Here is a 22,899-nt window from a genome sequence, read left to right on the forward strand (position 1 = left end):
ATACCTTGTCACCTTGGTTGTTCATGGTGTTTAATGGACTATTTCTCCACCTGGGCAATTTTGGAAGTGTATATGCTGTTTTCCAGAAAGAAGGTTTATTATATAAAGATCTGTCTGTAGTCTGTTTCAAAGAAGGCGCTCTTCTTTTGGTTTCCAGTGTGGTGTCTAAGCCTCTTGAATCCCTGCTTTATATAATGCCTTAAAGTACCTGTGGTAGCTCTTATGTGCAGATCCCACGCTCAGACGTGCTAGTGTGCAGTTTGGGTATTTTCTCTTGTGTTTTAGATGTTCAGCTTATTGTTGTTTCAAGGATGTCTCTCAACTCAGCCATGTTTTCCGTTGAAATGTGGCTCATAGCACTGGTTGCCTGCTCTGGGAATTGAAATGTAGCTTACAGGGCTGGTCCCTTTTGCTGCAATTGGAAAGGCCACTCACAACGATGGCCACCTAGCTGTGAACACTTGGTCCTGAATCACTTGGAGCTGAGCTTGGCAGCAAGCCAATACCAGTGCCCTAGGCAGTCTGCAGGTTGGGTGGGCGGGGCCTCAGAGAGACAGTGGTAGTCAGATCAATACAGCCTTAGTCTTTCTGCAAATTTGGTAACTGTTCTGAGTTCCCACATAAGACCCAGGTCATAGCAAGACCAGCTGCTGTCTGAGACTGGCCCACAGACCCTCGGTATCTGCCCAAGTTTGTGATGGCAGCAGCGATTTGCCTACAATGAAGTGCGGCTCACAGCACTGGTCGCCTGCAGGGAATGGAAATGTAGCTTATAGGGCTGGCCACTTTTGCTGCAATGGGAAAGGCCACTTACAATGATGGCCGCCCCGCTGTGAACACTTGGTCCTGAATCACTTGGAGCTGAGTTTGGCAGCAAGTCAATAATACCTGGGCAGTCTGCAGGTTGGGTGGGGCGGGGTCTCAGAGAGACAGTGGCTGTCAGATCAAAACAGCCTCAGTCTTGCTGGAAATTTGGTAACTATTTTAAGTTCCCGCAGATGACCCAGATCACAGCAAGATCAACTGCTATCTGGGACTGACCCACTAGTCCCGGATATCTGCCCAAGTTCATGTTGGCAACAGCGATCTGCCTGACCTTATCTCTGAAATGGGGCTCACAGCACTGGCCTGCGTTGCTGGGATTAGAAACGCTGCTCACAATAATGGCTGCCCCACTGTGAATACTTCACTCTGAATCACTTAGCTCAGGGCATGGCAGCCAACCATAAAGAACTGCTCCTGGCAGTCTGCGGGTTAAGCTGGATGGGCTGATCCCCTCAGACCAGCGTCTCCTAATGACTCTGTGGAAGGGGTCTGCACAATCAAACTGGTGTGGTCTGTAGTGGGGCCAGACTAAGGCAAATGGTGGCTGCCTTTCCAGCTCTCGTTCTGACGCCAGGTAATGGAGAGTTTTTCAGAATGTATCCCATGCAAGCCTCAGACCCACCGCCGATGTCCTGGGTGAGTGTCCGCAAGTCAGAAAGCCTTTGTGAGTCCTTCAAAGGGACGTCTAGGGGCTCCGTCACCTTCCGTCTCGCCCAGACGGCCAGAATCCCCTCTAGTTTCTACAGTCAGAGTTGTTGGAATCTCCTCTTCCCTGGGCTGGGGAACCCCAGATGTGACCAAGAACTCTCTTCCCTCTAGGAGAGCCTCTGCAGCCTCGCTCTTCCTCCTGGTGATCCTCCACCACCTGTGGGTGCAGGTCCAGCCTGATTCGGGACTTTGCCCCTCCTACCAGCTTCGATGTGACTCGTTTATATTATCAGATGTAGGTATTATGATCAGCTGGACTTCAGGTGATCTTTCACGTTATTTTATAATTTGGTTGTAATTTCAATGTGGTCCTGGGAGGAGACGAACCCTGCTTTTACCTGGTCCACCATCTTCTGCAACCTGTCAAATTTCTGTTGTTTTAAACCACCAAGTTTGTGGTAATTTGTTACAGCAGCCACAGGAAACTAATACAGTCAAATTTTGCTGCCAAATGACTTATGAAAAAAAATGCTGACTTTTTAGTTTTTTTGAATTTGGGAATTGCAAATAAGAGATTGTGAACTTGTATCTAGGACCAGCACTCAAGTATCTTTCCTAATTCCATGTAAGGAAAAAAATTAGGATGGGCCTGGAACATCCTATTGTAACCAGAAAGCAAAGATACGGTCAAGACAAAAGAACTAGCTTGACATGGCCCAGTTGTTACAATTGAAGCATCGATAATAATTATGGTTAACTAAAACATGTAAATATTTTGAAATTCTATGAATTCATAATGGTACTCCAGAGAGAAAATATCAAGTATGGACAAAGTAGTAGTTACATGAAAAATATCATGGATCATGTTTAATTTGTTAAATTGCTTTCTATAGTAGTAGTATGCTAATATAGCTGGATAATTTGTTTCATCTAAGTATATATCTGGGTATAAAGCATAGATAGGTATTTGTTTTATCTGTACTGTAGTAAAGAAAAGTAATTACTGAAAAATTTAAATCTAATAGCCCAGAAAAGCGGAACCCAAAATAAGAAGGGCCAATGAGCAGGGATGGTAGCAGGTAGAAAGGAAAGAAAAGGAGGTCTGTTGTCCATTGGAGAATAATGATTTAGCTAACTGCTCAAACTTGATTCTTCATTTCCTTGGAGATGAAATCTCTAAATGGAACTACTATTTATAGTTATAAAGTAATAAGGCGCATATAAAGTTTATACTAACAGATCAGGGAAATATATCTTAATGATAGCATATAAATTATGCAATTTTGGTCAGTGAGAATTAAAGAATGAGACATTAGTTTGTAAAAATCTGAAATTTATATAAATATATAAATTATATAAAGACTATGATCAGTCTTATGGAGTTTGCTGCGCTCTATTAGATACCAGTAAATAAGAAGAAATGTTTTAATACCTTCACATACTGGTAGATTATAATACTTGGACACTTGGATACATAAATACTTACATATTAGAATACTTACACAGTAGAATCTCTTTCTTGAGACAGGGTTGCCTCATGTGAAGCTGAAATAGCAGAAGGGGATCTAGGATACAGTTCATAACCTTCACTTGGAGTAATTATCTGCTTACCCAGAATCCTTCAAAATGAACATAAAAAGACAATTAAGCACCTTCACCTGACATACATACAAAACATAGATATTTTTGGAACAAATCTGATGGCTCTACATAGAAGTCCAGTATATACTTAGCCTGATACTGATTAAGAATAATTCATAATGCGAGAGTTCTCTCTGTGTCATGTGAGGACACAATAAGGAAGTAGCCATCTCCAGGCCAGGAAGAGATCCCTTACCAGAACCTGACTATGCTAGCACTCTGATCTCAGACTTTTAGCCTCCAGAACTGTGAGAAATACATTTCTGTTGTTTAAGCAAAAGAAAAAAGAAAAAAAAAATTCTTAAGAGAAAATGTGAATACAGAGCCTTATTATATCTTTCTTCCATAGAACAGACATGGAAAATATAAAGCTATAGCACCCTCCAAAAAATTTTTTTGAGGAAACTGAGCAAATATTTGTGATTTGCTCTCCATTCTCTATAAACTTCGTTAAATCAGCCAAAATGGTTGAGAACCAGGCCAAATTAGTGAAAACCATGAATTATATTCTTAAGAACATGAAGCTTTATAAATTTTAAGTATGCATAGTAAATGCAGGAATACAGTTTCTAAGAGAAGATTCCTAACAGCTTATGCCCACTTTCAACTTTCCATAAGAATACATTTTCTGACCTTGTTCAAAAGAAGATCTCTTTGAACATCTATAATACACAGATCTCAGATACTGGTATAGAAATTAGGGTGACATATTGGTAGTTATGAAAACTCTGAGAAACTTCCATCAACTTGAGTTTTTTTCTCAACTGAGGCTTTCCACTGCACGGCCTTATTTACATTCATTCAACGCATGCTCATAAAGATTCAGAATACAAGCTTTTTTGGAAATTTGCTTTTCAAATTTTAGTATTAGCCATGAACACAAATTAACCCTAGGGTGTTAATACCTGAGATGAGGAAAACTACATGTCCACTGTTGGCACTCTTCTCTTAGACTCTTAGTATGTACACTCAACCTCTGCTCATACAAGAGCTCGTCAATGGCTGTGAACATTGCCTGGACTTTTTCAGTAGCATTTTGATCAAGTTCCTAGAAGAAAATAACACCCCAAAATATTTAGGTGAACTTCAGTCTCTGTTAAAAATCATAGAGGTTGAAAGCAATCAGATTTTGCTTTGTTTTTAATATTTGGTCCATTTAAAATACTGTTGAATTTCCATGAAAGAAAAGTTAAATTAGTGTTTTTGGATCTTAGAGTATTCAGATGTGTTCCCTATTTCTATTTAAAGAAATTTATAGAAATATCTACTTTTTAAAGTAAAGTTTTCTTTTAATAAAAATACTGTATTACAATCATTTTTAAAAATCCAGAAAAGTATAAAGAAATAATAAAAATTACCAATGATTCTACCATTCAAAGATAATGATTGCTAATTTTATTATAGTTTGCTTGGTGCCATGCCAGCATTTTTTTTAGAGCTTAAGGTAGATAATCCATCCTATATATATGTTACACTTGACAGTTTAGGTTATATCGTTGCCCTCTGTAATCTACCTTTTAGCAACAGCCAAAGGCATGGCTATAAAATATGAACCTGATCATGTTATCATGTTACCTGATTCTTTGCTTACACTCTACTTCATCTGAATTTATGCGCACTTTTACATTCTGGTGTAAGAAAAGTTATACATTCTTTTAAAAGTATGAGAAATATGTATTTTCACTTCAAGAATGAAAGTTAGCTTCTACCAAATAAAAAAAGGGCTTGCTAGGTAGATATGAAGGTTAACTGTAAAGACAACACAAATATATATTTTTAAATTTCTTATTATTTTCAAGCTCCTGGGATAGAGTGAAATGAGACTTTCCTGGTCTCAGTGAACTTTGTTATTCTTTACTGTTAAATATTTATCTACTTACATTCTATTTACGTCAGCTTTCTTTTGCTGGTATTTGCCTGTTATAACTTTTTTCATCCCTTAGTTTTCAACATTTGGGTGTCTTTATGTTTTTGACATATTTCTTTAAATAGCATGTAGGTGGATTTTTAAAATCCAATTTTAGAGTCTCTATCTTGTATTAATATGTAAATTTTATCCACTTATAATTATTATAATGTGCAATATTTGGACTTATATTTACCAGTTATTTTGTTTTTATTTAACCTTTGTCTTCTCTTTTTATTCTCTTTTCCTTCTGTTACACTGAGTTTTCCTTATTCTCCCTATCAATTTGGAAGTCATTCATTATATTTATATTATTTTAGTAGTTATACTTAAAATCTTAGCATCCATAATCCTTTATTTTCATAAAAAAGTTTAAAGTTTTTCAATATTTCAGTCCTCCACTGAAACAGAGCAAGAACTCTGATTGTTTTGTAATATATACATGTAGGAAATCATTTTGTTGTATACCTGAAACTAACACAATGTTATATGTAAATTATATTTCTATTTAAAAAAAAAAGAAAAGGAAAACAAAGATACAAGACACATTGTGAGGACAGAGTCCACAGAACTTGATTACTTATTAGATAAGAGAGGTGGCTGTGAATATAAATCCAAGCCTTCTATTCTGAGTGATAGAAAGGAAGATGCTAGTAATAATAGTAAACATTTAGCAAATAAAATATTCTTAACTGAGAAGATCTCAAAGGTCTTTTTACTTATTAACCAATTTCTTTCATATCTTTTGTCGTTTAATTTGTTATTTTGACCCTAATTTTAGACTTAGTATCATATATCAATCATTAAAGCAGGAGAGGTAAACACTTAGGACTTCTCAGGTAACACTCTTACCAGTGTTTTTCAAACTTTAGGACCATGTGGATCATGAAATCAATTTAAAATGTTATGAAATAATGCCAAAAAAGTGAAATAAAGCAGAACAGAATGTAAAATATCATAGTGATCACTCATACAAAGGTTATTACTTTGTGGAAATTTGTCTTGTTTTATGTATGTACACTGGGTTGCACTGTCAACTACATGTCTTAGTGTGAGTGGCAGTTTAAAAAGTTTTAAAGCCACTGACCTAGATAGTGTCCAACAAGCCATATTTCTAGTCTAAACTCTCTCTTCTTCAGTTTATGGGATTAGAGTATTGATAGGAACAGGAAGGGAGATGTAGGGGTTTTAGGCCTTCTTAGTTGTCTTCCAATTCAGGAACATGGAATGCCTTGTATTTATTTATATTTCATTTTTCTCGGCAATGTTTTGAAATTATCCGCATACAAGTCTTGTTCTTCTTTTGCTAAATTTATCCCTAGAAAATTTTTTGTTCTATCGTAAATTGAATTTAGTTTTAATTTTCATTTTCAGATTGCTCATTGCTAATGTGTAGAAATACAATAGATTTTAAAACATATACAATTCACATACCATGAAATTCATTAAAATGTGCAGCTCAGTGGTTTTAAGTATATATTTCTAGTGGTGTATAGTATATTCACAGTTGTGCAACAATCACCACCATCTAATTCCAGAACATTTCCATCACCCTATCTCTCTTAGCAATCACTCCATTCTTCTCTTCAACCAGCCCCTGGCCAACACTAGTCTATTTTATGTCTCTATGGATTTGCTCTTCTGGACATTTTATATAAATGGAATCATATAATATGTGGCCTTTTATGTCTGGCTTCTTTCACTTAGCATGATTTCAAGGTTCGTCCATAGTGTAGCTCATATTAGTAGTTCTTTTCTTTTTATGGCTGAATAATATTCCATTATATAAATATATCTAATTTACAACTGATTTTTGTAAATTGATCTGATACACTGTGACTTTCCTGAACTCATTTCTTAGTTCTAGTAGATTTGGGAGAGGGGTAAGAGAAGTGTGAATTTTATAGGATTTTCTGCATCATGTCATCTGTGAATGAAGATAGTTTTAATTATTCCTTTCCAATATGGATGCCTTTAATTTAATTTCATGCTATTGCAATGACTAGAACCTCCAGTGCAATGCTGAATAAAAGTGGCAAGAGTAGGCATCCTTACATTGTTCCTGATTTTAAGAGAAAAATATCCAGTCTTCCCATTACATACATCATTAGTTGGAAGGTTTTTTTAGATATCCTTTGTCAGGTTGATGAAGTTACCCTTTATTTTCAGTTTTTTTCTGAGAGTTTTAATACATGGGTGTTGGATTTTGTCAAATGCTTTTTCTGTGTCTATTGAGATGATCATGTCATTTTGTCCTTAATTCCATTACTACGATGTATTAAATTAATTTTCTAACATTGAACCAGCTGTGCATTCACTAGGATAAATTTCACTTGGTCAGGGCAAATAATCCCTTTAGGTTGCTAGATTTGGTTTGCTAATGATTTAGTTTTGTGTCTAATTTCAGGAAGGATATTAACTTGTAGTTTTCTCTTCTTGCACTATCTTCATCTGACTTCGGTATCAGGGTAATATTGGCCTCATAGAATGAGTTAAGAACTGTTCCCTATTTTCTGAAAAATTGGTATTGCTTCTTTAAAATATTTAAGTGTATATAGAAAGTTGATTTTTTTTTATATTTGCCTTCTTATGTCTTCGTGGTGAATTGTGTTATGTGTTATTGAATTGTATCATCCCCAAATTCATATGAATTCATATATTGAAGTTCTAATGCACAATGTGATTGTATTGGAGATAGAACATTTATGGAGAAAATTATGTTAAATGAGGTCATATGGGTGAGGCCCTAATTTGATAGGACTGCTGTTCTTTCTTATAAAAGGAAAGATGCCAGATCTCTCTCTACTTGAGCACGTGACCGGGGGAAAGGCCATATAAGAACACAGCCAGTCAGGAAGAAGGGCCTTACCAGAAACTAAGCCTGACAGCTCCTAACTTAAAAAATCATGCAGAAGCTAACATTATCCTAGAACCCAGTTCTTTGAAAAAAATAGGTACTTTATATCTATATAGCAGCAACAACTAGATTAAAAATATAGTTTTTAACATTATACCATGCATGGTACCTAGGAATAATTCTTCAACAAATGTACATTACTTTTATGGATAAAATTAGAAAAAATTATTAAAAATATTAAAGAAATTGATATTAAATGGAAATATTTATATATCAAATCCATGAACAGAAGAACTCAACATCATAAAGATGGCAGTTCTCCCCAAATTGACCTAGGCAATTTAATAATTAAATTCTAACATATATGAAAAGGATTGGCCAAGTCAATTATGAACAATACAATAAGACTTCCCTACCAGATATTATGGATTATTATTAAGCTATAGTTGAATTGAAACCAGTTGTATTAGCATGATTTTAGGATAGAACAGTTTAGAGAGCCCAGGAACAGACTCTCTCATTTTTTAAAACAATCTAAAGCAGAGGGAGCATAGCAGATCAGTGGGGAAGGATGCAATAATTCTACTGGAAATTATAACACCTTCTATACCAGAAGCTGAAATGTGTGTGTGCATTTTTAGTGATCAAAATGGCTAGGGGGTACTATAGGTATTTAATAGGAAGGGATCATGAATACTAAACACCCTGCTACAATGAGACATTTCTGTACAATAGCCACACCCAAAATACCCAAAATGCCCCTGCTTGGAAATCCTGAACTAGTCAGTAAATAATGCTGAAACAATTCATTATCCATATGGAAAAATTAAAATTATGTTCCTGCTACATATTATGTACAAAAAATAATTCCAGGTGGATTAAAGACTTAAATGTGAAATTGTGGAAGTATTAAAAGCCACATACCAAGAAAGATATTTGTGATGTATTTAACAAAGGGTGAGTGTATTAGAGATTAATTGTATTTGGTTACTACTAACAAAAACAATAACAGTGGCTTAAGTAGGATAAAAGTTTATTTTTCTCATAAAAATATTAGTCTAGGGGTAGGCATTGAAAAACTGATATGATGGCTCCACTGATATCAAGGACTCAATATCTTCTATCTTTTCCATCCTCAGTGACGCTTGATGGTCCAAGATGGCTGCTGTACTTTTTGCTATAGTTCCATGTTCCAAGCAGTAATTAGGAGAAAAGGGTAAATGAAAAAAAAATGGCATTCGAGAAAGCCCCATCTCCTGACTTTTGTGTACAATTCTACCCCTACCTATAACAGAGGCTGGGAAATAAATTTTCAACTAGGTACAATATCCAAAATTCTATAGTTCTATAGGGAGAATGGATATAATGTAGGTATCTACAGTCTCTGTGTTAAGTATCTAGAACAGCAAACTGGCCAGTGAAACAAATCTGGCCCACAGCCTGTTTTGTAAATAAAGTTTTATTGAAATATGCCTATTTATTTACACATTGTCTATTGCTGTCTTCTCATTACAGTGACAGAGTTTTGAGGGTCCTGACAGAGCTGGCAAAGCCTAAAATGTTTACTATCTTGCCCTTTACAAAGACTGTATACCCACACCTAATCTAAAAGATAAAGAACTCCTACTAATTAATATGAGAACAATAAACAGATCAAAGAATAAATGAATATGATATATAAACAGGCAATTTACAGACTATAAATATGTGTAACATCATGTATGAACTCTCTAAACATTGTTGAGCAAAACAAACCAGATACAAAGATTACATACTATATGATTCTATTTATATGAAGAGCAAGAACAAGCGAAACTGATGATAGAGGTCAGAATAGCTTTTTTAAAAAAAAGTCTGGCAAAGATTAAAAACTTCAATAATTCACTGTTCTGGTTAAGGGTGTAGGAAAACAGCCCCTTCCATATGTTGTTGGTGAGACTGCAGATGGTAATAACTTCTACTTGGTAACAGCTTTCAAAATTACAAAAGCACATATCTTTTGACCAGCAATTCCACCTCTAGAAATTTATCCTCTCATATATATTCATATTTATGTAGTATATTATATGTCCAGGGCATAAATGCAGCATTTTTTTGGTAATAGCAATGGCTGTGCAGCCAATTAAGAACAAAGAATTTTTTAATAATATGGATATTCTTCAAAATATATTTTTAAGTGAAAAAACAAATGGCACTGAACAGTGTATAATGACAAACTATGTAAAAATAAAAATGATTAAAATGTACAAAGTTAGCAAAGAAATTAATTAAATTTGTTAAGGAATTTCTGTCTGGTTCCTTATTTTATTTTCAATTAAAATTTTATTTTCAATTAAAACACACAATGCAATGTTTGCCATTTAAAGTGGTATTCACTATTTAACTGGCAAATAGTCATTATCAGGTTTTAGGGGTTTCCTTCTCCTATCTTACTGAGAATTTTTATAAGGAATGGCTTTTGAATTTTATCACAAACTTTTTCAGCAGCTATTGGTTTGATCATATTTTTTTCCTTTGAATTACTGATGTTAAACATATTAAGATATTTGCAGATATTTATCCATCTTTGTTTTCCTAGAATAAACCTTACTTGATTTTTTTAAATCAAGCTAGAGCATATAAAACTAGAATAGAACAGAATTGGGTGAACTATTTTTATGATCGTTGGCTATACAATTTTAAATAATAGACATAGTTAGAGTAAAAAAGTAGTCGTCCTTCATATCATTATATTAATTCTGAATTTTAAAATGCTATTTCAAAGGAATTAAACCTAAGAATATAAACACCAGAGTGATTATAAATAATAAATAAATTTAGCAAAGTAGTCGGCCATTAAGTTGGGATTAGAAAACCATATTCCTACAGACCAGTCATAGCTTAAAAACACTAAGTTCAAAAGTAAATAAAATGTAGAATTCTATAGCAAATTCAACTTTAATATCACTTGTAACTTACAAGAGATTTACTCAAAGTAAATAATAAAATGATAAACAGGACTAAAGGAAGATCTAAATAAAAGAATTATATTTCTGGCTAGAATACTAAGTTCAGTTAAGATGACAAATGATTGAAATATGTATATAAAGTCCTTAGCACAGTGCCTGGAATCTACCAAATATTCAATAAAATTTAGTTTTCTCTACACCTTCCCTAATTTAATGTAAAGTTATGATTCGATACCAATTAAATCCCTGATGAATACTTTATAAAATTTGATAGAAGTGAAAATAATATTTACCTGAAAGAATAAAGAGTACACAAATACTAAATAATGTATGTTGTTTAACGAACACTGGTAGATTTGCCCTAAAGATTTAAAAAATCTCATGAAAACCATATGATATTAAGTCAAATATAGAAAAGTGGTTCAAACAAATCAGGTTCAACAGCATAAGAACAATTCATACCTCACACCATATGTTATAAATAAGTCTGGTGAGTTAAAAAGCTAAACATGCAAAATTCTGTTAAGGTATGAAGAAGAATATTATATTTCATTATGCTAAAGATAAAATCCTGACTAGTAAAGAAACGAAGGTTGATAGTGAGATGGTTATATTCAAATATTTTAAAAAATCTGTTACACAATAAATACCAAAGGAAAGCAAGAGAATAGTAAACATTTATGCGACAATCATAATTTATAAAGAGATTATAATATAGTATAGAAAATACTTAGCATAGTGCCTGGCATCTACTAATTGTAATACAGAGACAACTGATGGAAATACATAGTACACTAAAACCTCACAATAAGTCATCGAATTCATTCATTCATTCCCTTTGGATAAAATTTAAATTCTTTACCATGGCCTATACTGGCTATTATGATCTAGTTCTGCCAACCATTCCGACCTCATTTGTGCTTTGCTCCCACTAGGACCCTATCCTCCAATAACCCTGACCTTTTTTAGTTCCAGTAATGTACCAAACACCTTCCTTGGAAACATAAGGCTCTTTTCTTCCTTAGGGCTTTTGCATCTGCTGCTGGTTACCTGTCTGGAAAGCTCTTTTCCTCACTCTTTACATGGTTAACTCTTGAATCTTCAAGTCCCAGATCTACCTGATAACTCTACCTAAAGTGAATCCCCTTTATAATGTTCTTTTTCAGCACCTTTGTCATCTTCTTTGGAGCTCTTAAAACCTTACTTTGTTTATTTGCTTCTGTCATTCCTCCTTATTAGACTACTGAATCATATCTCACACACCTCATATTCCCCAAATACAGTGTCCGACAATAAATGTGCTCAATAAATATTTGTTGAATGAATGAAGAAAAACTGAAAATCCAAGTATCGGATGATAAGGCAAAGCTCAATTATGATACATTAAAACAAGGAAATGTTATATAACTACATATAACTATTCAAACTGACAGGTATGGAAATAGTAAAAGATGTCTATATGAAATAACAGTGAATGAAAAATTGGACCACAAAACAGGAGGCACATATACCATTCAACTATGTAAGGAAAGTATATATATATCCAAATTTAAATGACTGGAAAATAATTCATGACGTTGATAAGTTTTAACAATTAGCAGGGTTTTTGTAAAGAAAGCAGGTAGTTGCTAACAACAATATTGTATAAAGTCAGTGTTTTGGAAAAGTGCTTTCAAAATAATAAGTGGAAAAATATAGAGCATAATACTGTATGTACACCACAATTATAGCTAGGCCAAATTAAATATATATTTAAAGAGGATACAGAAAAATCCTTATTGCATCAAGATGATAGACATGCATAAAATTTGTTTTCTAAAATTTTCTTTTAAGGTTGTTGGTTTTTAAAAAATATTTTATAGTGGTGACAGGAAGAAATCTAACTATGGGCGGTGAACACACAATGCAATGTATATACATGCCTTACTGGTGAATTATACACCTGAAATGTACTGGATTTTGTTAACCAATGTCACCATAATAAAAAATTTTTTTTTTTTTACAATGGAAGATACCCATAAACAAACAAATGAATGAAGAAATCAATCTATCTCAACACTCAATTAACAATGACTGAATAACATTTTGGGTAAATACTTTAGTCCCTTTTTCTAATATATATAAGCAAAAAGATATGTAAAATAAAATTATAACCACACTATTCATATTCTTTTTAGCTTGCTTATTTCCATTTAACAATATATTATAAACATTTTACCAGTGATAATGGCTTAACAAACTTTCAAAACATTTTAAACAAGGTAACATTAGTGTTACATTGGTGGAGAGATACTTCAGTGGACTGAGCACAGCAAAAGAAGTAAATCCAGGGCCCAGATCCAACCTAACCTGCAACTGTTAAAGTCAAACACTAAGTATCTCTAAAATAATCAACTACTATATCTATAAAACAAAGCAAATATGAAAAGAATGAAGATGGATGCTTCTTTATAACTGTTATAATATATGGTAAATTTAAGTATTAAAATGTCAAGAAATGATGTAGAAGAGAGAAAGAATGAAAAATACTGTCAAAATGGACAAATCCTAACTCCTAGAATAGTATCCCAAGTGCTCCATCAGACCAATATCATACAACTCACACCATATCCCCAGGAGAAGTCCGAGCTGCCTTCAGTAGAGATCCCTGTGCCTGTATAACTTGGAAAAGCAGACCTTGAATTCCCAGTGTCAGCTGATGTAAAAGGTGATTCTTGTGTGATGTCAGACTCACTAAATGCACAATTTGGAAGGAGAGAAAAACAGAAAAATTCTTATGTTTCCTCAAGTTTCTATAGCATTAACTACTCAATAATTTAGTAGATGATAAGCATGTGTATAAATATATCCACAGAAGCAAAAATAAATGAAGAACTTGAAATTTAAGCATCATGGAAAAGTCTTACCTTATTCCTATAGAATTGATGGCAGTCATTGTACATAATTCTAGTCGCAGTTTATAATGAATACTTTAACATTCCACCTATAATATATACCCTTGACAACTAAAGACATTTCAGAAATATTGGTAGTATCTGAACTTGTATGGCATTTGCACAGTTTACCAAGCACTTTTACAAATATTAATCCCACTTTATCCTCACAACAACTTAGTGATACAGAACTTAATTAACCCCATTTAAAGACAAAGAATCTAAGATTTAGTTCTAGGTTTTGAAACTAAGTTTTATGGCTCTAATTTTTCCTAGGATACCACATTGTTTCTCAGAACCCTCTTTGAAATTATAGTCGCCTGTGTTCTATTTCTTAAAATAATATATGCAATTAATATTTATTCAGCATTTATTATATGCCAAGCATCGTGCCAAATTTTGCATATTTCATCTCATTTATAGTCACAACACCCTTTAAGAGATACTATTCTCAGGTAAGTAACTTGTGTAATTTTACTCTGCTAATAAATGGCAGAACCAGGATTAAAAATCAGATCTGTTGGATTCTTCCTGAGTATGCTTTTAACTACTTTATAATACTACTTTCCAAAGGTTATAAAAATAAGTATGATGTTATTTCCATTAGTTGTTCTAGACTAAAGCTGAATGGTACCAAAAATGATAAAAATTTTTGTTTCATTAGTACAAGGCTTGATACAAATCCTAAACCAAAAAACAAAACTTTTGCCATTATCAGGTATGATAAGCAAACAAGTACATTTTGTGTTATTACCTTTGGGAACTTGTGTCTTTTTCATGGCTGTCATTGGTAGAGGAAATTTCATCCAGCTGCTCTGGAAGGGGATGATGATTAAGAGCATCTTTTGTTATTCCTTTCCTGTGGAAAATAAAAAAGAAAGTTAACAAAAAGATGTATACTTTTCAGAAATTTTTTCTCAGAGTTAGTCACCTACTTTTTGCTGCTCTGGAAATGCACTGTCCAGTACCCTAGCCACTAGCAGTTAAAATGTGGTTACTCAGAAATGAGATGCACAAATGCACTTTGGGTAAAACACACAAGATTTTGAACTCTTAGTAGAATAAGAATGTACAAGTATCTCATTAATTATTTTATCTTGATTATATATTACAGTGATGTTTTAGACATATTGAGTTAAAAATATTCTTAAAATTAATTTCACTGCAAATTGAAAATACAATGAGGTATAACCATATACTTATTAGAACAGCTTAAATAAAATACAGTGATAACACAAAATACAGGTGAAGATATGGAGAAACTGAATGTCTCAGATGTTGCTGGTGGGAATATAAAATGGTACAGTGACTCTGGAATAGTTTCAGTTTCTTATAAAACTAAACACATGCATTTACCATAAGACATAGCCATTGCATCTTGGACATTGATCCCAGAGAAATAAAAACACATGTTCACATTAAAAATCAAATGTGTACAGCATCTTTATCTATAATTAAAAAAAAAAACAAACTGGAAACAACTGAAACGTTCTTTGACAGGTGAATGGTTAAAGTCTGGTATAGCCGCACAATGGAATATGATCCAGCAATGAAAAGGAGTGAACTATTGATATATGCAACAAGTTAGATGGATTTCAAGGATATCATGCTTTGTTTAAAAGAAACAATTTCAAAAGGTTACCTAATATATGATTCCATTTATATAGCCTTTACAAATGACAAAACTTTTTTTTTGGAAATGGCTATCAGGAGATGGAGAAAGTCACGGATGTGACTGGAAAGGGGTATACAAGAACGTTTCTTGATGGTGATGAAACAGCTCTTTATATTGATTGTACTGGTGTTTATGCAAATCTGCAAATGCGACCAAATTGTATAGAACTGTGTACACACACACACACACATAAGAAGTGGATATAAAAACTGAATAAGGTCTATGGTCTAGTTAACAGTATTGTACCAATGTCACTTTCCTGGCTTTGAAATTATACTACAGTTACATAAGATATCTTTGGGGGAAGCTACGTAAAGGGTTCATGGGTCTCTATGTTCTATTTTTGTAACTTCCTGTTAGTCTATAATTATTTCAAAATAAAAAGGTAAAAAATTTAATTTCACCTGTTTTAATTTTTTAAATGTGACTACCTGAAAATTTAAAATTACATGTGGCTTGTATTATATTTTTGTTGCACAGTGCTGCTGTAGAGAGTTCAACATGTTCATGAGAACAAACTATGGGGTCCATTATTAAATGTTCCAGTCCTAATCACCTACAGATTTTCCTTCTCCACAAAATTCTGTAGTCAAATAAATTTAGAAAATGTGATAGGTTAAACAAAGTTACAAAGGTTTCTTTATAAGAGGCCTTCCCAGGGCCTTTAATATGCAAATGTGTATTATAAATCTTTAATTCTCTTATCTCACAGGAAAGGAAACTGAGGCACAGAGGCATTAAGTTCATATGGCTAGTAATTAATGGAGCCAAGATTCAAACCTAAGTAGTCTGGTTCTCAGGCCTCTTGGAGCAAATGGATAGTTTGAGATTTTAGTGAACTATACCATTTTTGTATGTAATACAAAGCTAGGGGCCCAGTCAGTGGAATTTGTACTTTAAACTATTTCTCAAATGGTGGGGATGGGCTTGTGTGGAGCTACCTGTGCTTCTCTCATTTAGTGATCCTACAAACAAAAGCTTGTCTTTGAGACAGTGTAGTGTCAGAAATGTGGATTCCAGCTACAAAATAGAAACTTAATTAAGGCACTTTTTAGTCTGTCAAAGAAATAGGATTATGAAGTAACAATTAGATAATACCAAAGAAATATTAAATTTGATAACAGCACACTGAAGTATATAGGGGTAAAATGACAGCGTCTGTGGTTTTGCTTCCCTATTTCACAGATGAACAGAGAGGCTGAAAAAAAGATAGATGAAGCAAATATATTAAAATTTCATAAACAATTGAATGTGGGTGATTCATTAGATTACTATATATTTATATTTGAAATTTATCATTAAAAATGTTAAGCTGTATGTTGAAAATCCAAAATCTTCAACATGTATAATTTGGAAGTGTTAGGAAGAAAACTAAAGTTACTGCTTCAAAGCAAATTATTATAACACTTAAAGAAAAATTGCTTTTAATTTATGGTCATTTAGATGCATGACTCCATGATTTTCATTATCTTCATTATTCAGATCACCCTGACTCCTCTAGAGAATTATCTTTTGGGAGAGTTATCTTTAGGGAGTATCAAATTAACATTAACACCAATTTTTTTCCATTAAAGATTAATTTTTACTCTTAGAATGATCATAATTTATTATAAAAGCAGATTTTTAGCTAAGCTTTGTTTGCTTTTTAGGAAATGACTTTCCTGTTCTTAGTTTCTAAAAAGCTTATCTGAATTGCTATTGTGTAGATATCCTATCACTTAGTAGATAATAAGCTTCTGAAAGGCAAGACGAGATCACAGACCTATCTTTATATGGCTATTGTACCAAGTAAAGGTAGGAAGGAACAAGGAAATTACTATTTTCTGAGGACCAACTATGTGTCAAACTCTGCCATCATTATAAATATGCTTATAAATAAATTCTTATTCCTATATTACAGAACTGAAGGATCAAAAATTTAGTAATTTGCCTAAAAGTCACATAAATAAAAAAGACCCTAGCCAAAAACCAAGATGTGACTGAAAAATAACAAGCTTGGTATTATCATGTATAGTTAATGCTAACAAACATATGGTTTCTAAAATTACATAGCTCAGTGGAGAAAATAAGGGAGGCTGTGGGAGACTCAGAGTTAAAAGCCCAATATTGGTTATATTGGTTACATAATCTTAAGATGTGTAACTTTTTCTGATATTTCATCTTCTGAAAAGCTGAAGATAATTATACCCATCTTACTGAGTTGTTACAAGGATCATGATGTGAAAGTCTTTTTGAAAATGTAAAGCATTAATAAATGTGCGATATTATCATTACCTGCTAAATTATCATTACTGCACTAGGGTTGGAAGGTGCGTCTTTTAGCTAGAAAAATTTGCTCTCTAAAGTCTCAAAATTGATCCTTAAGGATGATGCTTAATTGCAGAGAAGGAGAGGCAGTTTGTGTAATGGTTATGATTACAGGCTTCAGAATCAGATTGACACCAGGTTTGTACCTCAGCTCCACCACTTTGTGTGTTAATCTTTGGCATGCTAAAATCTTTAAAACTGGGATCTTTATCTGTAGAATGTGCAAAATAGTCCCCATCTACTATCCTTGTTGATAGGATAAAATGAGTTAATTAATACACGTAAGCAGCTTTGCACGGTGCCTGGCACTACATATATTCAACTTCATTGTAGCACTCAGCTATTAATAACTTCTTGAGTCGTCAATGACCATTGACAGTGGGGCCTGAAGCACTGCAGAAACTACAAATGACTCTGGAGAGCCAGTCCCTCAGTTCGGGAAATGCAGCCTAAAAGGACCAAGTCCTGGGATAGCACTGGTCACACACCCTGGAGATGCAAGTAGAAGGGGCAGCGTCCGGCAAGGCTGGGAGGAGAAAATTCCAAAGAAAATTTTCTTCCTCCTGCCCTGGAAAAGGAAAGGAGCGAGGGACTGGTCATGGAGGGTCCCCAGAGCACCCGCGCCCCACCTCGGCCTCCCCTGTACGCGGCCGGGATGGTTGAGCAGTGCACTCACAGCTCCGAGCTCTGTGGCACCGCCTTCCGAGTGTATCTGGAAATCATCCTCCTCTTTCTCAATTGCGGCCGGGGAGGGCACGCCAGGGTGGGGGCCTCCAGGCCTGGCCCTACCGCCGGCTCCTGCCCGGCTCCCTCACTCCCGGTCGCCTAGACTCCGGACCGCCACCTCCCCAGGTCCCCCACCTCTCCAGGTCTCCACCCTCCCCGCTTCCCCGCGGGGCCGGAAGTGACGAAGGCATCGGAGCACCAGCCTAATGCTCCCGCCGACGCACAGCAGTGAAGACGCTGCGGGTTTCTGGAGCTGAATGGGCTTCTGCCTTTCTCTCAGAGGTTCGGCTGGCCTCAGGTTCTAGGCACGCGTCTGGACGGAGTCTGGGACAGACTTTGGCGACTGCTGACAATTCCCGACAAGCTCGCGCGGTGGGAAGGGGCGGCGGAGGAAAGGTGCAGCAGCGGAGACGGGTCGGTGATGCCCTAGAACCGTAAGAGGAATTGGCTTGATTTTGTCAGATGGAAGGAGGGAGCCTATCTTGAGTGAAGAACACTAGACACCCAAATTAGGCCTCTGGGCCTACGTCGATTCTTTCCGTGCCCCTGGTTTTCTCATCTGTACAGTGAAGAGTAAGCTTGAGTGACCTCAAAGTCACTAAATTTAGTTCTGACGCTAGATTCTTCATAACATGTGCTTGGCATTATGGGATGGGTAGATCGGTATAATTATTGTCTGTCTGTATTGAAAGGCCAAATCGTGATTCGGACAACCTGTGGTGAATGGGTGTCTGGATAGAAGATGCAGATTCCTCTCGACTTTCTCTTAGTCCGTTAGAAGGCCGAGTAAACATAAAAATCGAACCGCTGCCTTAGAGTGGGCTATCCAGTGCAGTGCCTTTCTTTACCGCGCATCACCTGGCAGCAATAATAAACTAGTACTTTTGTTTGTAAGAGAAACCATTGGAAAATAAAGAGGTATCTGCCACCTCTTAGTATATCAGAGCTGTGTCCTCCTGAGATCTGTAAAAGGGGCAGGTTTAGGACAAATAGCTGTAGGATCGAGAACCATGAGCAAATTGTTTTGGGATGAGATGATAAGACATGAAATTTTTTTCAGTATTAAATTCCTTTATGTCATATACTGTTTATAAAAGTGAGAGACTAAAATTCTACATAGTAAGGGAGATTGCTCTAAAGAGTGTTTAAATAATAAAAATTTAAACCAGGGAAGGATTCTAGAGACGGTAGAATAACATTCTAATTCTTCAATTAAAGAAAAAGCCCCAGAAAGAGAAAATGAAGTGTCCCAAATGGCACAACTAATTAGTGACAGAACTAGGACTTCTGATAGTATTTAAACAGAATATGTTGGTGCAGTGTTCTCAAAGTGTGTTACACACACCAATGCAACCACAAGGGCAATTCTTTATTTTTTTTAACATAATTATTAGTTAATTTGGGAATGCGATGCTAGATTTCCATTTGTTGAATTAAATCAAAAGTTTCTTTAACATAATTTTAAAGTATAAAGAACATAATTTAAAGTACAAAAATGTCATTGAAAGAACATTAAATATTACTATAGTTGGTACGTGATCAAAGTAAAAATCATGATATGTGCATAAATGAATTTTGAAAAACAATGTTAATGGAATCACCTAGAATAGTTCAGGGAATGGGATATATGTCTACATTGTTCTATATAGTTTATTTTATTGAAACTTTAAATGTAGTTTTCAAAGAAGAATGGAGGAAAATATGAAGCTTGCTACAGTGGAAGACACTGTGGAATACCACCTGTACCTGATACCAAATGAACCAAGGGACTCAGAAAAACACAAAGAGATTCTTCAAAAATATATTGAGAGAATAATGACCCACTTTGCACCTATGCTAGTCCCTTATATCTGGCAGAATCAGCCTTTCAATCTCAAATATAAACCTGGAAAAGGTAAGGAAGACTCTTTTACTTATTTTAATTTGATATATGTGGCTTTTAATGTCATTCTGACAACAGTGATGTATAACAAATAGTCCATAGCTTATTCAATGTTGTCAGGTTTATATTCTGAACTTTTTAATGATGTTTGCCTATATTCAGTTAAGCCCTTAAATTTTTTTCATTCACATTGATGAAAACTTTCTAATAGTCATTACCTTAGGAGCTAATGTATATCAACATTATGAAACTCATGACTATTCTTTTGAATTTTACTTTTCCATGCTGTAATGTTTCTAGGTACCTGCATTAAACAGGTTAAGGCATCTGTAGCTATTACTTCTCATTTCTCTCTGTTGATGATGTGTACAGTAGGCTGCCTTGTTTTACATAGTTGATTTGGTGGGAATCTAAGAGAGGATCTGCCTGGCTCATAACAAGAAATAATTGGGCTTTATGACCATTATTTGCCATTAAGAATCATTTTGAGGTTCCTTTACTGTCTTACCTGTATCATTGGTTGTTGAGATCTGACCAAGTGTGTCACTTTGTCCTATGATTTCTTTAGCTTTACTAAAGAAATAAACATGGATAGGTGACCAAGACTCTACTCATGTAGTGACTTATGTGAGCTCTTATTTTGGATAAGGAGCCTGGCATCTTGTGATACCATCTGTTTGGCTTTCAATCTAGTGCTTATCTGTTATCTTTTGGCTAACAGTTGCCAAATGTCTTCTCTACTGTTAATTTTATTGAACACCTGTACACTGAAATACATGTGATAGTTATTGGCAAGAACACTGTCACGTTAGTGCAGGATATCCAAAACCAACTCTTATCTTTTTCCTAGAAAATAATTTTTACTCCTTGTTTTCTCATCTTGCTAAATGTCATTGCCATCTACCCAGTTATGTCCAAGCCAGTAATTCAGAATCATACTCAACTTCTCACTTTACCATGTTCATTCAGGTACTAAATCCTGGTGTGATTACTTCTAAAATGTGACTCCTTCTCTACATCTGTTTGGCTGCAAGTTAGGCCCTCTATATTACTTTATCTGGAAGATTATAATAGTCACATAACTAACCTCTCTGGTGTTAATGTCTCCAGTTCCTCACACTATTAAATTTACCTTTGAAAAACACAAATTTGATCATGGCACTCTCTTGCCTAACATCCTTGAACAGTTCCCCATTACTTTTGGATGAAGTTCAAATTGAAGTTTAATATATAAGGTAGATAGAAATAGATACTCTAATGGGAGCTTCTCTAGTTTCAGAAACTTGGGAGATCTGGGATGGGAAGAAGAGTTGATTGGGCTCTTCCCCTTCACCCCTGTTTTTTTGTTTGTTTGTTTGGTTGGTTGGTTGGTTGGTTGGTTTTTGCCATGGCACCTCTTGAGACGCTCCATAATGCATTTATTTGCCTTTCATTCTGTTAATGTGGTATATTGCATTGATTGATTTTCATATGTTGTACTATCCTTGCATTTCAGAAATAAATCCTACATGGTCATGGTGTACAATCCTTTTAATGTGTTATTGAATTCAGTTTGCTAGTTGTTTTTTTTTACTAAATACGCAGGCTTTTATTTTTCTTCAAATTCAGAGTTTTTGCGTTTTAGCCATTGGAGGAGGATTAGGACCACACAGATGATTAATTTGACCCATACTACTAGGGGGTGGGTTCCTGGGGGCCTTCTTCCATTATCATATCTGGAATCAGATGAGTTTCTGTAGCCTCTTTTTCACATCTTGCTGAAACAGTTTTGAAAAACAAAACCATGAACTCAGCTGTTCTCCCGAAGAAATCTGTTACTGAAGATAATCTCCATGGGGAGTGATGCCAGCTATCCAACACTTGTCCATTTAAGATGTAAACCATCTTGCTGCTTATTCCCCACCTCTGGAGCCTCAATTTGCTAACATTGGATTTCTGCATCAATATTCATCAGGGATATTGGTCCTAGTTTTCTTGTATTGACTTTGTCTGGCTTTTGTATTAGGGTAATGCTGGCCTCATAAAATGAGTTTGGGAGTGTTCCTTCCTCTTCAGTTTTTTTTGTACGAGTTTGAGGAGTGTCAAGTTAGTTCTCTTTAAATAGTTGGTAGAATTCTCCAGTGGAATCATCTGGTTCTGGGCTTTTTTTTGTTGTTGAGAAATTTTGATTACTGATTGAATTTCCTTACTAGTTATAGGTTTGTTCAAATTTTCTATTCTCAGTCCAGTCTTGATAGGTTGTATGTTTCTAGGAATTTTCCCATTTCTTCTAGGTTATCCAATTTGTTGGTGTATAATTGTTCACAGTATGCTCTTATAGTCTTTTCTGTTTCTGTAGACTAGAAATAATAGTCTAAAATCATTTCTGATTTTTGTTGAGTTTTCTCTCTTTTTTCTTAGTTATTCCAGTGTTTTGTCAATTTTGTTGATCTTCTAAACAAACCAATTCAATTTAGTTAATTTTGTTCTGTTTTTCTGTTTTCTGTTTTTCTGTTTTCTACTTCTTTTATCTCTGCTTAAATCTTCATTATTTTTTTCTTTCTACTAGCTT

The 22,899-nt window shown here is 34.8% G+C and overlaps 2 protein-coding genes and 1 pseudogene across 10 annotated transcripts in view; 1 reads left to right on the forward strand and 2 right to left on the reverse strand.

Moving 5' to 3' along the window:
• Positions 1-18,715, reverse strand: part of FAM149B1 (family with sequence similarity 149 member B1) — a 58,789-nt gene extending 40,074 nt beyond the window's left edge. For 3 of the 4 annotated variants that reach the window (XM_025049334.1, XM_025049333.1, XM_025049332.1), the window contains exons 1-5: positions 18,602-18,715; positions 14,513-14,617; positions 13,429-13,558; positions 4,020-4,162; positions 2,976-3,092 (exon numbers count right to left, since the gene is read on the reverse strand). In XM_025049334.1, coding sequence (XP_024905102.1) covers positions 2,976-3,092; positions 4,020-4,162; positions 13,429-13,558; positions 14,513-14,617; positions 18,602-18,657 — 551 coding nt within the window. In that variant the 5' untranslated portion in view covers positions 18,658-18,715. The other variant, XM_006915521.3, reaches the window with a different exon arrangement.
• ECD (ecdysoneless cell cycle regulator) overlaps positions 18,677-22,899 on the forward strand; it is a 31,802-nt gene continuing 27,579 nt past the window's right edge. The window contains exons 1-2 of one of the 6 annotated variants that reach the window (XM_006915522.3): positions 18,677-18,900; positions 20,143-20,360. In XM_006915522.3, coding sequence (XP_006915584.1) covers positions 20,156-20,360 — 205 coding nt within the window. In that variant the 5' untranslated portion in view covers positions 18,677-18,900; positions 20,143-20,155. The other 5 variants (XM_025049331.1, XM_015592201.2, XM_006915523.3 and 2 more) reach the window with 5 other exon arrangements.
• On the reverse strand, positions 20,371-22,633 carry LOC112482674 (annotated as a pseudogene).

Source organism: Pteropus alecto, unplaced genomic scaffold, assembly GCF_000325575.1.
Source record: "Pteropus alecto unplaced genomic scaffold, ASM32557v1 scaffold155, whole genome shotgun sequence".
Classification (NCBI taxonomy): domain Eukaryota; kingdom Metazoa; phylum Chordata; class Mammalia; order Chiroptera; family Pteropodidae; genus Pteropus; species Pteropus alecto.